At 37.2% G+C, this 14,579-nt stretch overlaps 1 protein-coding gene across 9 annotated transcripts in view; it reads left to right on the forward strand.

Annotated features, from left to right (window-relative positions):
- The first annotated feature begins 2 nt into the window (after window positions 1–2).
- LOC119731733 (protein FAM13A-like) overlaps window positions 3–14,579 on the forward strand; it is a 30,590-nt gene continuing 16,013 nt past the window's right edge. For 4 of the 9 annotated variants that reach the window (XR_005271484.1, XM_038204965.1, XM_038204970.1 and 1 more), the window contains exons 1-13: window positions 3–107; window positions 2,440–2,648; window positions 3,146–3,852; window positions 4,061–4,158; window positions 6,077–6,194; window positions 11,263–11,440; window positions 11,916–12,125; window positions 12,512–12,695; window positions 12,988–13,225; window positions 13,473–13,612; window positions 13,919–14,029; window positions 14,157–14,257; window positions 14,458–14,527. Coding sequence is in view for 8 of the 9 variants with exons in the window: in XM_038204965.1 (XP_038060893.1) it covers window positions 6,138–6,194; window positions 11,263–11,440; window positions 11,916–12,125; window positions 12,512–12,695; window positions 12,988–13,225; window positions 13,473–13,612; window positions 13,919–14,029; window positions 14,157–14,257; window positions 14,458–14,527 (1,289 nt within the window). In the remaining variant the exon portion in view is untranslated. Of the gene's footprint in view, window positions 108–2,439; window positions 2,649–3,145; window positions 3,853–4,060; window positions 4,159–6,076; window positions 6,195–7,988; window positions 8,013–11,262; window positions 11,441–11,915; window positions 12,126–12,511; window positions 12,696–12,987; window positions 13,226–13,472; window positions 13,613–13,918; window positions 14,030–14,156; window positions 14,258–14,457; window positions 14,528–14,579 lie in introns of those variants that run through there. The other 5 variants (XM_038204968.1, XM_038204969.1, XM_038204967.1 and 2 more) reach the window with 5 other exon arrangements.

Raw genomic sequence — 14,579 nt, forward strand, 5'->3', positions numbered from 1 at the left:
AGATTTTATGCACGTTGATTGGACAACCTACATATTTACAGATTTTGCGCGATGTTGATAGTCGCTGAGACACGGATGTGGGTCGTATTTCTTCCCAAATTACTCATGTAAGTTTGATTTTCTTGGGTTTTTTTTGCTCTTGTATTAAACCGATAGTGTCATTTTGGTTTGCAATTGAGGGATGTTTCACAGGATACCTGTCCCTGCAATTGTGAGACAGTTGAGCTTTGGGCAGTGGTGGTAAACAACGCTGTGGCAACGCAAATATGTGCACATTTACAATGCCCAAAATCCGGACATCATCATGGACATGGACATTGAAAATTGATTTTGAAATTCTTATCAGGTCCATGCTAACCCAAGCTGTATTTTCTACCAAGGTAATAAGTTTTCTTTGATCACTCCTGCAAAAAAAAAATGTCTTCAGACACCTATTTTTTAGCTGCTTAACAACGTCAACGTTTGTACGAATTTGTTGGAAACATGAAACACCCCCTTTTTAAAAGGGGAGGTGCCTTTTTCACAATATTATTAATTTAGGCAAAGTAAAAAAAAATAGCTAGATAGTACTGCGCCCTTTATCTTTGATCAACGCGTATACGAGTAGGTCATACATGTCATAAGTTTATGTTGCACATAATTTGTGCAGCGCCTGTGGCAGAGTGTAGGCCTATAGCAATGTATAGCGTCATTTTAGCGTGTCAATCTCATGAGTGACAGATCACTAGTTTACGGGTCTACCCTGGTTCAAGCCTGGCTTTTGGCATTTTTGAACATTTGGTTTCTTTCATCCCCAAAAATGTAGAATATTCTTCTTTAATTATTTTAAATTGACTCCAACATTTAATTACAGAGTATTACATTTTTTTGTTTTGATTCAGGGCTCTCGTCTGGAGGCTTTTAAGGAAAACAAAGTCTGAAATTGTAAAAAGGTCTGATTCCCATCTTGTGAATTAGTCACAACAACAATGTTGGCGCAGAACCAGACTAAGATTTGTCATGGTAAAAATGTCTTAGTCTCCAAAAACAGTCATTGGGCCTATCCGGCAGAAAGCTGTGCCGGCTAAAATATACACTGCCAAAAATAAACCAGTGTCTTATTCCTTCTCGCTTCCTTTTTTCCTGCTGCCCGTCTCCTTTTTTTTTTTTTATTCATACATGTACATTTTTTGCAATATATTTTGTAAATATTGTCTTTTTTATTTGTTTCTAAAAAAATTGTAGCTATTTAGAAATGGGGATGGCTCCTTTATATCAGCCAAAGAGTCTAGAAACTGGAAGAATCAATCCTCACTTGGACAATCTGCCATCTTTTGGGAAAAAAAGAAGGGAAAATAATGCCCGCCTGCATTTCTTCAAAAAGGCTTGGATGATTTTTTTATTAGGCCTTATTTTTCTCTAAATTTGTCATGTATGAACCAGTTTTGTTTATTTTATGATGCGACAAGATTCTGTTTTGTATATTTTTAATGGATTTTGAAGAACCACAGGGAGCATGGCGAGTATGATAGTACCAAAAAAATAGAAGCCACTTGATAACTTTTACATGTAGCTCTATTGCCCTAAGCTTTCTATAGGCTACATGTATGTCGAGTAGGCCTATAATTAGCCCCATATAATGAGGCCAATTTACTGGACTGCCACCATAAATACATGTACATGTATAGGCCACACTGGCACACCATTCAGAGCACGCTGAACTTATTATTATTTTTTTTTCACATATAGAGTTTTGCTTCTACATATGGAGTTCATTTATGATTTGGAAGCGTACTCACCTTGTTACTAGCAATGAAAACAAAATCTGCTTTCTCAGACGTCTACTTTTTGTGTCATTTCCAACGCAGCTTTGGAGGCTTGTTTGTACACATTTGAGTGTAAAAAATCCCAACATGGCAATGGTCACACGCAATGCATTCTGGATCGTTACCTGTCAGTCACGCATTGCAGGCCAAATATAAAAATCAGAATTGGACTTCTTTGCGCCTTTTTTGGTTAAACCATGGGTCCTAGCTCTATGGTTAAACCATGGAGGTAGAATATGGTTAAACTTTCTCAAGTGACCAGTTAGGCATGCGCAATACTACCAACTAGTCCGTGTTTCCATAGCCTAAATTCACGCCACACCTGCACAGCAGCTGTTGCGTGACTTTGGTAATCCTACACAAAATCTGAGTGCTCTGCATGGGGTGCAAGTGTGGCCTATGATTGCGGAGGTAGTCCAGTAAATTGGCCACATTTATGGGGTTAGCCTATAGCAAAATGCCACTTTTGTTTTTCATTTTCCATAATCTAAAGAGGATAGGGATTTGTTTGTATTATACCGCATGCACCTCTAGTGTAGTGTACATTAACTGTACATACACGTACATGTATAAATAGCATTATTAATTTGATTTTAATCTTGCAGCTTCATTTTCTTTTGTGTGATATTTATAGCGCCGTGCCAACTGATATCCTTCGTGTGTTCACTAACTAGTGTGATTTCCAAGTGACCTGGGAAAGTGGGAAGGAGTTTGTCCCATGCAGCCACCATTTGAGCTTGAATGTCAAAGGTCAATGTCATCCCTGGATAGTTGATATGGATGGGATGTTTACTCCTAAGCAATTCATCCATAATGCACAGACAACTGTAATGTAAAGCCAAGGTAGGTTTCCTCGGTTTTCTTTTGATTTTTCTGTCATTTTTTTTGTTCCGTTTGACAATTTGGATATGTTCAATATCTACAAATCTTTTATGTACATTGTGGTGGTAAACATAATTATGTACATTAATTGCATTTTCATATTTTATTTTCATGTATGCTTGCGACTTTGTGTAACTGTGAATTTTGTGTTGTATGTACAATCTTAGACCACAGTTTCACATTAAGAAAGTTGCATTTTAAAATTTAGATATTAGTGGTTCTTTTATTTTTGAATTTCCTGCCAAAGGATAAAATCGTTGGCCCTCGCTGTAATTGTCGTCAAAGAAGGAAGATTAGATATTTTGGTTTGCTTTGGACTTACGTACCCTCACAAATAATTTGTTGATGGGAAAAAAAGTTCAAAAGAAATATAATGGAGTACTTTGCCATTGTCGCTGATTTTAATCGCTTGAAAACAGCACTTACAAAAACATTTCTGTGTTTATTTTCATTCCCAGGTACGGTGTGATTTGAGACTGAACAAGTAAACACAGCGTTGGGACATTGTCTGCAGCATTGTGCATGGTAAACAAGCAAGGACAAAGTCTGCCTAATACAGTCATTATGGGTCTCCGTTTGCTTGTGTGTCGAACCTTGAAACAGCCTTAGATTTAGAAATTGGAACCTAAAGTCAATTTCCCTGGATGTCCCTTGGACATCACTTGGACATCGCTGATTATTTCTGTAGATGAACATTTTTGACAAGGCCATATATTTTACACGTGGGGATAGTTGTTTTTAAACAATCCCTGTGCCTTGTAATAATATATTATCATCAGCAAAGTGCCTCAGTAATCGACATTGAACCTTCGATGCCCGTAATCCATCAAGTGAATAACTAAACTGAAGGTCAGCCTTTGTTTGGCCAACGTTGACCGTTCCCCTGCGGAGCAGCTGAGCAGTGTTAATGGTCAGCAGAGCCTTGGAACTTGGCAGCATATTGCCGCAGTGGAAAGACTGTCATTAAGATTCAACGTGTGTCGTCAACAAATGTGCCAATCCGTGAGATGCCCTGTGTGCTTGATACATGTCTATGAATGGTTCATGGATTGTCTGTGTATGTGAGTCACTGAGCTCTGGGAATTACTGAATGTGAAGCTTGCTGCTGCAAATTCCTGTAATAAGGAGGATATCAAGCTGTGAGAAAAACTCACTACTTAAACAGGTAAACAAATCTTCCTAATTGGTTAACTCCGTCTATTTTGTCTTCACCTTGCCCCCATAAAACAATTGTATACAGTATTTGAACAGAAATCACTACATGGATCCTTTAAGCGTGTTGAAACTACTGCAGTTCACATATCCAGCAGGAAATGGGAAAACGGGGCTTCCGACAGCTAGACTCTCATACAGATTTGTCATTTCCATTCCAGGTGAACATTGCCTTGAATTCTTGCTGTTGTTTACAGTGTCAAGTTCAAAAGGAGGACCTCGCTTGGGTTAACCACAAAGTGGATTAGGCTCAGAGCAGGTAAATCCTTTCTGATATTTCATTTTTTATCAGTAAATATGGTAAAAAAAAAACCAATCAAGCAAAAAAACAATTTTACCATTTGAAAACAGACACACAAGAAACAGGTTCTTGACAATTTATGTGTTTGAGCATTTTGCATGATTGAGTGTTGGCCACTTAACATGAATGGGACTCTTGTGTGGAGGTTGTCAGGTTCAAGGACAACATGTGGCATGTCTGCAGAGGTGTACGTGCAAAGATTCTGAACAAGTTCCACTACAGTTTACATGCAGTGGGTTTTTGTTAAAATTTCTGAGGTTTTACATTGTAACTCTAGAACCATGTCATGAAAGTGATCAGGAAACGGAAAACATGAAAGTGAATCTAGTGTATAAACAGCTGTTAAAATTAAAATACTCAAAATCTTAAACCAGAATTTGTCTTTTTATACCTATCATATTTGTTTAATTACATGTAGAATGAATGGTACAGTTCCTCAGCAAATGATCTTTGTAAAAAAAAAAAAAAAAAATTTCTGCCCCACAACTAGCGGAATATATTTTATTTATTATTTAAAGCAGCATTGTTAGGGTTTTAATTTACAATAAATATTTGATCTCAACCAATGAATTGTGAACAAAAATGAACATGAAGAAACGTCACTAATTGACTCGTTGCATTGAGATTGCTTTCACATGGTTATTGACAATTGGAATTAAATTATGTCAAGACACAGATGGCCAGCATTGTATATGACTCATCAAATTCATGACACCAGTTAATAAAGAGACCCGAGTTGTGTTCTTATGTACGTGCAAGTCATGCACTCATGTACGCATGCACGACACAGATGTTTGTTCAATGCAGACAGGTGATGCGAACATATGTGGTACTACGGAGCAAATCTTTCACACATGAATACAAACCTAATTGTACGTTATGGTACATTACAAATGCAGTGGTACATGTCCGTTATTTTTCTGTCAATTTCAGAGCCTTTGGTAATCTGATTTCATAATGCCTGTTTCAAGTAATTATTCCAGCCATCAATTTTCAGAGTGAGTCATCTAAATGCTCGTACAAACCACACGTATTACAGTCTCTTCAGTACATGTGAATACGTACATCTGTACATGTATGCTAGATTTTAAAAGACGCTAACAAACCGACAAAAGAATTACAAATGTACATCTGCAAACGAATTAAACGTTACTTCCTTGGCCCAAGATACTCACAATGGCCAGTCTTAGCATTTTTGTTATTGCCTGATCGGAGTGCATTAACCTCATTCCCCGAGGCCTTGCAACCTCATCACCATGCAAGCACTCAAGCCCACTCATCAAGTCCATTGTCGCCACCCTAACCACACAATGCAGCATGATCTCATGAAATATACACAAACTGCAGAGCTTCCCAGAAAAATTACCTGTGTACTGTAGCTGTCAAAATATTTGATCATCATACAATGATACATGGTGATGATAAATAGGTCTGGGAACCGGACTAGATGCTAACAACCCTGCCTGTTGATAAATGTAAGCAATTCCCAGAAGGAATCTGGACCAGTCTAGTCTAACACGTGTTCAAGTGCTGACAATATTCACGTAGGCACTAGATTTGAGAGTGCTGGTTTGATGACCCGGGGTTACTGGAGTATACACCATGGACGTGTGTTATCTGTGCCAGCTGTAAGTCATTGCTGCTGATCTGTGTGTGTAAACAGAAAGTCCCCTGAATCTCAGAACCACTTCCTGGTCTGATTGTCAGTGTGTTTGACAGCATCATAATATGTGTTCACCGACACAGTTTGGCAGTCTGCGTTCAAGTGTTCTCAAGATGTACATGTTGTACAATGTAACTAGCTACTGGATTCTTCCTTGAACTTGAAGTATAGTCTTGATCCTCAACGTGACATGTTTGTTGCATTTCATTTCAGCAGGTGAAAGCTGTTCTTTGTTAGCAAGCATTGATTGTGTACGTTGAACCTAGAGTCAGTAATGCGGCCCGTTTTATGTGGAGCAACCAATACAGTGGACTCTAACACTCCTAGACAGGTATGTTACAATAAAGGTCTTTTTATGTCATATTGTTTTCAAGAATTCAAATTTTATAAGATTTTATGGTTAATAAAGGCCATTAGATCTATAGGTCATAAAAAATAAATGTAAATATGTTGGTTTAGGCAAAACTTTGAAATCTTTAAGAGTTGCAATCAATGGTTGAATTTAGCACCCGGGAATAAGAATAGCCAGAATCATCATCCAAATCCCACTCTTTTTAGAACAGTACATGTACATGTACCACTGCTCTATCTCTGCTCTTTGTTTGCCAGTGGGGTTATTTTTTGTTAGCCTTCCAGTGCCACCCTGCATTAAGAATGTCAAAAATGTTCTTCCATAGCACAAGACATGCTTGTCAGTTTTTATCTGATTTTCTTAAATTGCTGTATTGGATTGAGTCATGCAGCTATATTTAGATCGCCAAAGCATTTGCTTACATATTTTATATGGCAGTGTTAAGCCGTGCCACCATTGAATGGATGTGCGTGGGATAAGCAATTTGCATTTAGTGACGGCAATGTTAGAAATGTGCTCGGAAAGCAGAATGTATGTTTACACAGCTGATCTCACAGGTGCACATGGAACATTAGACATTATGCAGGGAAATAAGCACATTAAAATTACATGTATTCATGATGCTATTCTTTATTTACATTGAACTACTGTACATGTACATTCCCTCAATGAGTCAAGCATTAATGTTGACATGCAGGCCCAATCACAGGTAATTGTTAATAAGCAAATTATATCTGGTCAAAAAAATATATATATATATAAAGCTTAAACCTGCACATCTGTGCATGTTTGTATTGTATTCATTTGAATTTTAAATTCGCCTACTAATTAAATTTGATAACTCCAACGCCATTATAATTGATGTGTTTTCCTTTTCAGCAGGAGGGTATTATGAGCACATCAATCGATCATGGTGTGCCATTAACACCTGCCAAACACACTTTGTATTGACTTTGTCATGGATAGCACAGGCACACACATGTACAAGAATAGTACACTAGCTGTTTTTCCATATTAACCTGTGTAGGGCAACAACAAAAAAATATTCGGTCTCTGGTCAGACCAAAGTTCCGGAATTGACGCGGGGACGCGGCTTTTTTTTTTTTTTTTTCTTTCTTTTTCTTCAAGCTTGGATTGTACAGACAAGGTGGGGTACTATTCTGCTTTTTTGGTGTCCTCATGAACATTGGTGTCCTCCATAATTTGCCTTGGTGCTTTCGATCATTTGCCTTGGTGCAATTTCCCATTCCTTGGTGCTTTTTGGTAAAAAAAAAATGAGGAGGTGCGGCAATAGAGGGTTGGAGCTACCGCGGAACATTTTGGAAAAAAAAAAGATTGACGCGCATGATTAAAATCGACGCGCGCGCTGACCAGAGACCGACTTGTTTTTTTTTTGGCCTAGGATGTAGTGAATAAATCATGTCGGTTTAAATGTCCATGTCCAATTTAGTGGGTTAGATGTATACATTTAATGTTATGTCCCCGCTCAGTGGTTAAAAACCTGCTGAGAATGTATGATACTTGTGGTGTAAATATTTTGTTTTCTTTCATCCTAGATCCCCACAAATTCAACCCTTGGTTTTGCAGTATTAGATGAATTTAAGACTCTTAATTAATTTGTTGAATTCCAAATCCCATGAAGATGCTATTGGGTTTTGGTTTATTGAGGATGCTTATTGCCACGATTTATATTGTTGCAACAATTTCCGTCTTTTTTTTTAAATTGCGAAATACATTGTTCCTTTTTCCTTATTGCCAACTGAAACTGAACAGTGATTTTCAGTCAACAGGGAAAACGTAAGTACTCTGTTGTTGATGTTCTTACAAGGAACTATCACTTTCACTGAATGTACTTCCTGGGTTTGCATTTGTATTCATGTGACGTTTGCATGTGATCTTTTCACAGTAATTATTGCACAACTATATGTGCTGATTCTAACTATTATCATCTAGGAATTTTCCGTTCAAAATTGTTGATCTGAATAATGGATTAGTTGTGGGATTTAAATCCAGATTTTTTTTTTTATCTGTTGAACTTAACTATTCAGTTTCGATTTTGGAAAGCGGAGATGTTAAGCAAATTTGAAATATATATATTTTTTTAAAAGTAAATCACCAACAGCATCAGTAAATGTCATTAACAGAATATTGTCTTTGGTCAGTAACAAGGAAACACTAGTTGATTAGTGATTTCTTTTCACAAAGGTCATACATGTATTTTGAGGTCAATAGCGTGATTAAAAGATTTCAGAACAAGCACAGTGAACACACACCGTTTGTAAACATTACGCTCTGCTGGACTTCAGTCGACAAACTGAGTGTTCACACAGGTACATGTACGCGTGTACATGAGACAACTACATGTACATGTACATGTCTTTGAAATGAGTGACAAAATACAATGTACAAAGTTCAAAGTACATTTCTTGTTGATGTGCATGTTGTGGCACGAAAATTGAAATAGTAATTATTTCTTTTGTTTGGGTAAACATTAAAAGCGATTAAAAGACTGACAATGCTCAGAGCATGGTGTGTTTTGTTAAATAGATATGAAATTCCAAGTATTCACATGTTTTGTGGAAAAAAACTCGTCACCTGTATTAACAGTTACTTTGAACTCCTTGGTGTGTCGTGGAAGAGTGGTATGGTACATGTATTTTCCCTCATTGTCACTGTTGGGTAAGCCATGCGAATCACCCTTTTGTGCATGTTGTTTTGTGTACGTATGTATGTACATGTATGTACAGATTGGAATTTCTGCCATTTGTGCATTTCTTTTGCACGCCCTTGTAACATGTTGTAGCATGTTGAATAACATAGTGTCCAACTTCCTGTTTCATTTACAATGTACTCGTAGGTCACATCTTGGACGTACATTGTACGTATGTAGGCCCCTACAATGTTTTTGAAAGAAAATTGTGAGGTAAACATTTCAAAAGTTCTTTTTTTTTTTTAAATCCTTTTTATTTTTCAGTAGGTTTGATCTTAGAATTTAAAAGAATTGAAGAAGGACATGTCAGATAGTAGCGGATTTCACAGTGTGTGTGTATAAAATATTTATTAGCCTGTAATTTAACACCATATGGCACATGGTACATACATGTAGGACATGAGATAAGGTGCTCTTTCTTGCCTTGTGCCAGAATTGGGTTACCAAAGACATAAAGACTTAGAGAATTTGAGTACTCTGTTCCTGTAAAAAATAATTCCGATGTACATATACCGTATACATATACATCCCCCAGTACATTTACAGTGCTCTACTAAAATTTTGCATATTAAAATTATTATCAGGCCTTACAATACAGATGTCTGCAGTGGTGTGGGTCCTTTTTGTACCTTGGAATGAGGAGGGATGACTCCTGCGGCAAAAACCCATGCACCGTGCCACAACAGATACATTTGTACAGTTTGTGAGATTTTGTGAGGAATCTATAGGAAGTAAAAAGAAAAAATTATAATCTACAAAAATAATAAATAAATAGAATGTATTATTTTTTATTAAGTTGAGATTCAACATTTTTATCACACATAATATAGTTTTCACTTTTTTCCACAAGATAATTAATACTCTAAAGAAAAAAAATACTGAAACTTCTGTGATTTTTGAAAAGAAAGTCATAGGAAGTTTAAAAAAATTTAATCAAATAAATAAAATAAATCTATAGGAAGTAAAAAAAAAAAAAAGGAAAAAAAATAAATAGATAAAATATATCATTTGTTTTACACAATTTAGTTGAGGTTCAACATTTTGATCGACCTTAAAAATATAGTTTTCAATTTTTCCATAAGAAAATTAATACCATAAAGAAATAAAATACTGAAACCTCTTTAATTTTTAACAAGAAAATTAAAACGCACGACTCTTTCCTGTACGTGTGTTGTTTTTGTGCCTGAGGCCTGCCATATTTTGTGAATTCCTGAGATTTTTATCAAACGTTTTCCCGGCGTTGTTCTATCATGGCTGTGCTCAGTCCGTCATCTCAAAGATTTAAATTGATTTTTTATTGGTTCGGTTTGCTGAACACAATCCATTGCACAAGTTTTTAACCTGTACATGTTGTTACCATGGTTACCGGAATAGAGCAAATCAGATAAATGTCAGAACAATGATTGGATAATGGGGGGTTTGTAGTCGTAGGTCTTTGAGAAATAATTTGTGAATAAATGCATTCTGTGAAAAGTATTATAAGAAATACATGTGTCGTGGATGCTGTAGAGTAAAAAATGGTGTCGCAAAAAAATTGGAAAACTTAAAAATCTTGAGACAAGACTTCATGAAGCCATTTTGTTCAGAGAATGTTTCATCAGCTCACTTCAACGCTACACTTTTATTTGAAGATTCTGAAAAGCTAAAATTCCAAAGCGGTTAAATTACCTTCAAAACAATCCATTTCATTCCCCACTGAATTTATTTTGAGTGCACATGTACTTGTGTACATGCTTACTTGCATCCAATGTACATAAATGCAAGGCAAAGCATTTCAAAAGAAAATTACATGTACATGTACAATGCTGTTTTGCCAGGACTTTAAAAGAAAATGCTTCCCTTTTATGGTGATGTGATTATGGGAAGTCAAGCACATGTATAGAAAGAAGCCCCTACATTGTACCTTGCTAGTGCATGGTGTGATCACCCACTAGGGATCACATGCACAGTATGCAGCTAGGCTATTTTTAGCTCAGACTTGCTGCCTCTGGGCTCTGTGCCAAATAGTTGCAGCAAACTTGAACTTGAGTGCAGGAGCACGTACATGTATTAAAGAAGCCTTGTGTCCAAGATTTGTGCACCTGTCCATGTACATTTAATATTTTGTGAATGATGAAATTAGTAGAAATGTGGTAAGCATCCAACATATTGGCTCAATAGCTAACCAGGTTATCGACCAATATGTCATTCAACATGTATAGTACACATACCAATATCTGGTTTACCACACAGTATTGAATTTCAAGGATTCAGGATGTAGTTGACGAGAATTCCCAATGAACAGGATTTTATAAATTATGGAAAGTTTTTAAAAAAAATACTGTTTGTTCTTCGTAGGGGTTAGAGTCCACTGAAGACGGCACCATGCAGAAGATTCTTCGGTCACCGGTGACCATGAAGAAGAAACTCAACAGTAAGACGTTTGGTGTCCCGTTGAAAGAGCTATCAAGAGGTCCAAAGGGAGTCAGGGTACCAGTCTTCATCAGGAAGATATGTGACTTCATTCAAATGCATGGTAGGTCAAAGGTCAAGCTTTGTGGCAAGAATTTTTGTTGTTGTTGGAAGGAATAAGTCCACTACCTGAAGATAATATCAACAAAATATACAGTTGTTACTTGTTTTTAAAGAACAACAATAAGTTGTTTTTGGGGTTTTTTTACAAATGAATGATTCTATTCAACACATCTCATTTACTACATTTGCTGTAAATCACATTGACATTTAGTACACATTCTTACTCAGACTGGAGCCAGACTACTGGTAGAGCATGTACTTAATTGTATCAAGGTTGGGTGCTAGACTGAGTTGTGCGCAGGTGGTGAAAGTGATTGCTCAATATTAACAAACCAATTTATATTAACTCAGATAATCCTTGGAAATTGGGTTTTATAGGTTTTGATGTAATTGCCCCCACTGATCCACGCGTTAACCTTACCACCTCTCACGCTTTGTCACGGAATTCTAACGTCTATTATTCATGTGCACCGCAGGTATTGGGCACGAGGGAATCTTTCGCATCAACGGTAGCACCAGAGTGGTGGAGAAGATGAAAGCGGTGATTGATAAGATGGGTGATGTAGATCTTGAGGAGGCAGGAGACGTGATGGCCGTGGCTAGTCTTCTCAAACTATTCCTGAGGGAATTACCGGATCCTGTCATGACTGAGACGCTTCATCACAAGTTCATTAATACTCAATTGGGTAAGATTATGTAGACCATCCCTTCAATAAAACATTTAATAGGGAACCGTTACTGTAATAATACAGTTTGTTGTCCAGGGCTGGGGGCTCAGTTCAAATGGAGTATTTTATTTTAATTTGCATCACTGACTCTTCTCTGCAGGGAATTCAGTTCTGTCTTGTGAGCATTTTCTAGTTGTATATATAGATCTTGTAACCCATTTTTTTAACATGCTGGATTAAATTAAGTGCCATTTTCAACCAATTTTGTGTGGAAATTGGGGGGAGTACTGACATGACTGATGATGGTGGTGTTTCAGACAACGGAAATGATACAATGTACAATGTAGATTTCTTAAAACGACCAATGTGTGGTTTATTTAATTCAATTGTTTGTCTGTTTGCAGCCAGCCAATCCAATCCAGATGACTGTATCCAGCAGCTCAAGACTCTCCTACAAGATCTACCAGAGGAACATTACATCGTCTTACGCTATCTGATCAGATTCCTAGTCATGGTGTCACAGTATGAAGCCACTAACAAGATGAACTCTAATGCATTGGCTATTGTCTTTGGCCCAAATCTCTTCAGGTAAATACAAATATGTATACAGATAATTTGTTAGGTAAAACTCCATGTCATGCTAGAAGTTGTTACAAGGATTTCTGTTGTCAGGTAGATGAACATTTTATTTTTGAATTTGCCATTCTCAGATCAATTCACAAACCCAACAACACAATTTAATGCTTGATAACCTTAGTACACAAGTCATAGGTGAAAGGCTCATATCAGTTACAGTATTGCATTAGAAAACTTGATTGTCTTGTTTGATTTCTTGCTAACATGATTGGAATTTTTTATAATTTTTTTTTTTCAATTCTAGGTGTAGTTTAGGTTTGGATGGCTTACGAGAGCAAGGCATCACCAACAACATTGTAAGGTTATTAATAGATGAATACGACACCATCTTCAAGTCGGATGAGAAGGATGAGGTATCCCCGCCTCCTGCTCCGACGTCAGGGTCAAAGTGCATCCAGGTTCAGGCGACAAACTCAAAGAGGTCACCGCCAGTCAAACCGGTGCCTTATCAGGATTACATCAGACAGAAAGATGCAAAAAAAGTAAGTCCGTTTTCATTTTCTGTACAGAAATGCGAAATCTAAATCATCAAGAAGTTGATCAGAATGTACTTGTAGGGACTTGAAGGATAACCTGCCATAGTTTTACCTCAAACGTTTCATTTATTTGGATTACTCTTTTGCATTACACTTGCAAAACATGCCAAAGATCATCTCAGCTCCCCGGGGAGTTCACAGCTTGGTACAAAGGGTAATTCAAACATGAATAATGATTTGTTATCAATAACACTTCTTGTCTTGGTCACAGAAGAAAGGGCTGGAAGACCTTCGTGATGTCAACAGTAATTCCTTGACGGATACCAACAGGGAAGAACTGAAGAAAGCTGACGATGTTAGAGATTGTGAGTCACCAGCCGGTGGGCTGCTCAGGTATGGATGGCTACATTCAAATTGCTTGGCGATGGCTAGCAGTAACACACAAGTCTATGGGAAGTGGCTTCAGCTGCTTCCATTGGCACAGGTGTAAATAGCAAGCCATAGCCATGTAATTCTCGGGATATGTTTTTGTCCATAATGCTGCACATTTTCAAAAAAGCCTGGTTACTTGGACCATATGGACTGATTAAACCGGTTGCAGAGTCTAGTTACTTCCAAAATAAAACCTATGTGTAATCGTTGATGAACCTTACAAATATTCAACTACAGATTAATATTTCTTGGGATCTTTTCTTGCAGTCCCAGGGATGTGAGTGGCTTTGAAGAGAGGGCTTTCTCACCCTTCAACTTGGACAGTGAGACGGGAACTAGCACAGCGCCCTCGCCTGTCATCAATGACCTCACATCTGAGTAAGTCACTCCACCAAAGAGTTTATGTTGAGATTCTGCTTTCCTGTTTGGGAATGTTTTTCAAATATGTAATTAAATATACTTGGACAATTTTTGATATTCTTTTTCTTTGTTGTCATGGTTACAGACTGGTTGAGAAGACCATTCAGGAGACAGTATCGCAGCATCTGTTTGGTCAGAGCCCCTCACTGGATAGAGATGAAAGCCTTACTTCACCATCTCCAGAAGGTCAGGAGCCAGACTGGCACAGTCAATTGTTTTTTTCTTCAAAAATTGCCATGAGAAATTTTTTATATTTTCTAAGACTATGAATCTTATAACTATGCATGGGAAGTTTCTTTGAGAAAACACAGAAGCATAGTAAAATAGCCAAAAATGTAACGTTAAATTTTAAATTTGAAATACCTGACTATTTTTTTATTTTACAGTACCAGTGCCTTCACCACGGCGAAGATGGCAGAAAAAACATGAATCAGAAACAGAAAGCAAAGACATCGAGTAAGTGTCGTCTTTTCTTTGCTTCACCCCAGTTAATAAAACTGGTGTCACT

The sequence above is a fragment of the Patiria miniata genome, unplaced genomic scaffold, assembly GCF_015706575.1.
Source record: "Patiria miniata isolate m_02_andy unplaced genomic scaffold, ASM1570657v1 HiC_scaffold_24, whole genome shotgun sequence".
In the NCBI taxonomy this organism is placed as follows: Eukaryota; Metazoa; Echinodermata; class Asteroidea; order Valvatida; family Asterinidae; genus Patiria; species Patiria miniata.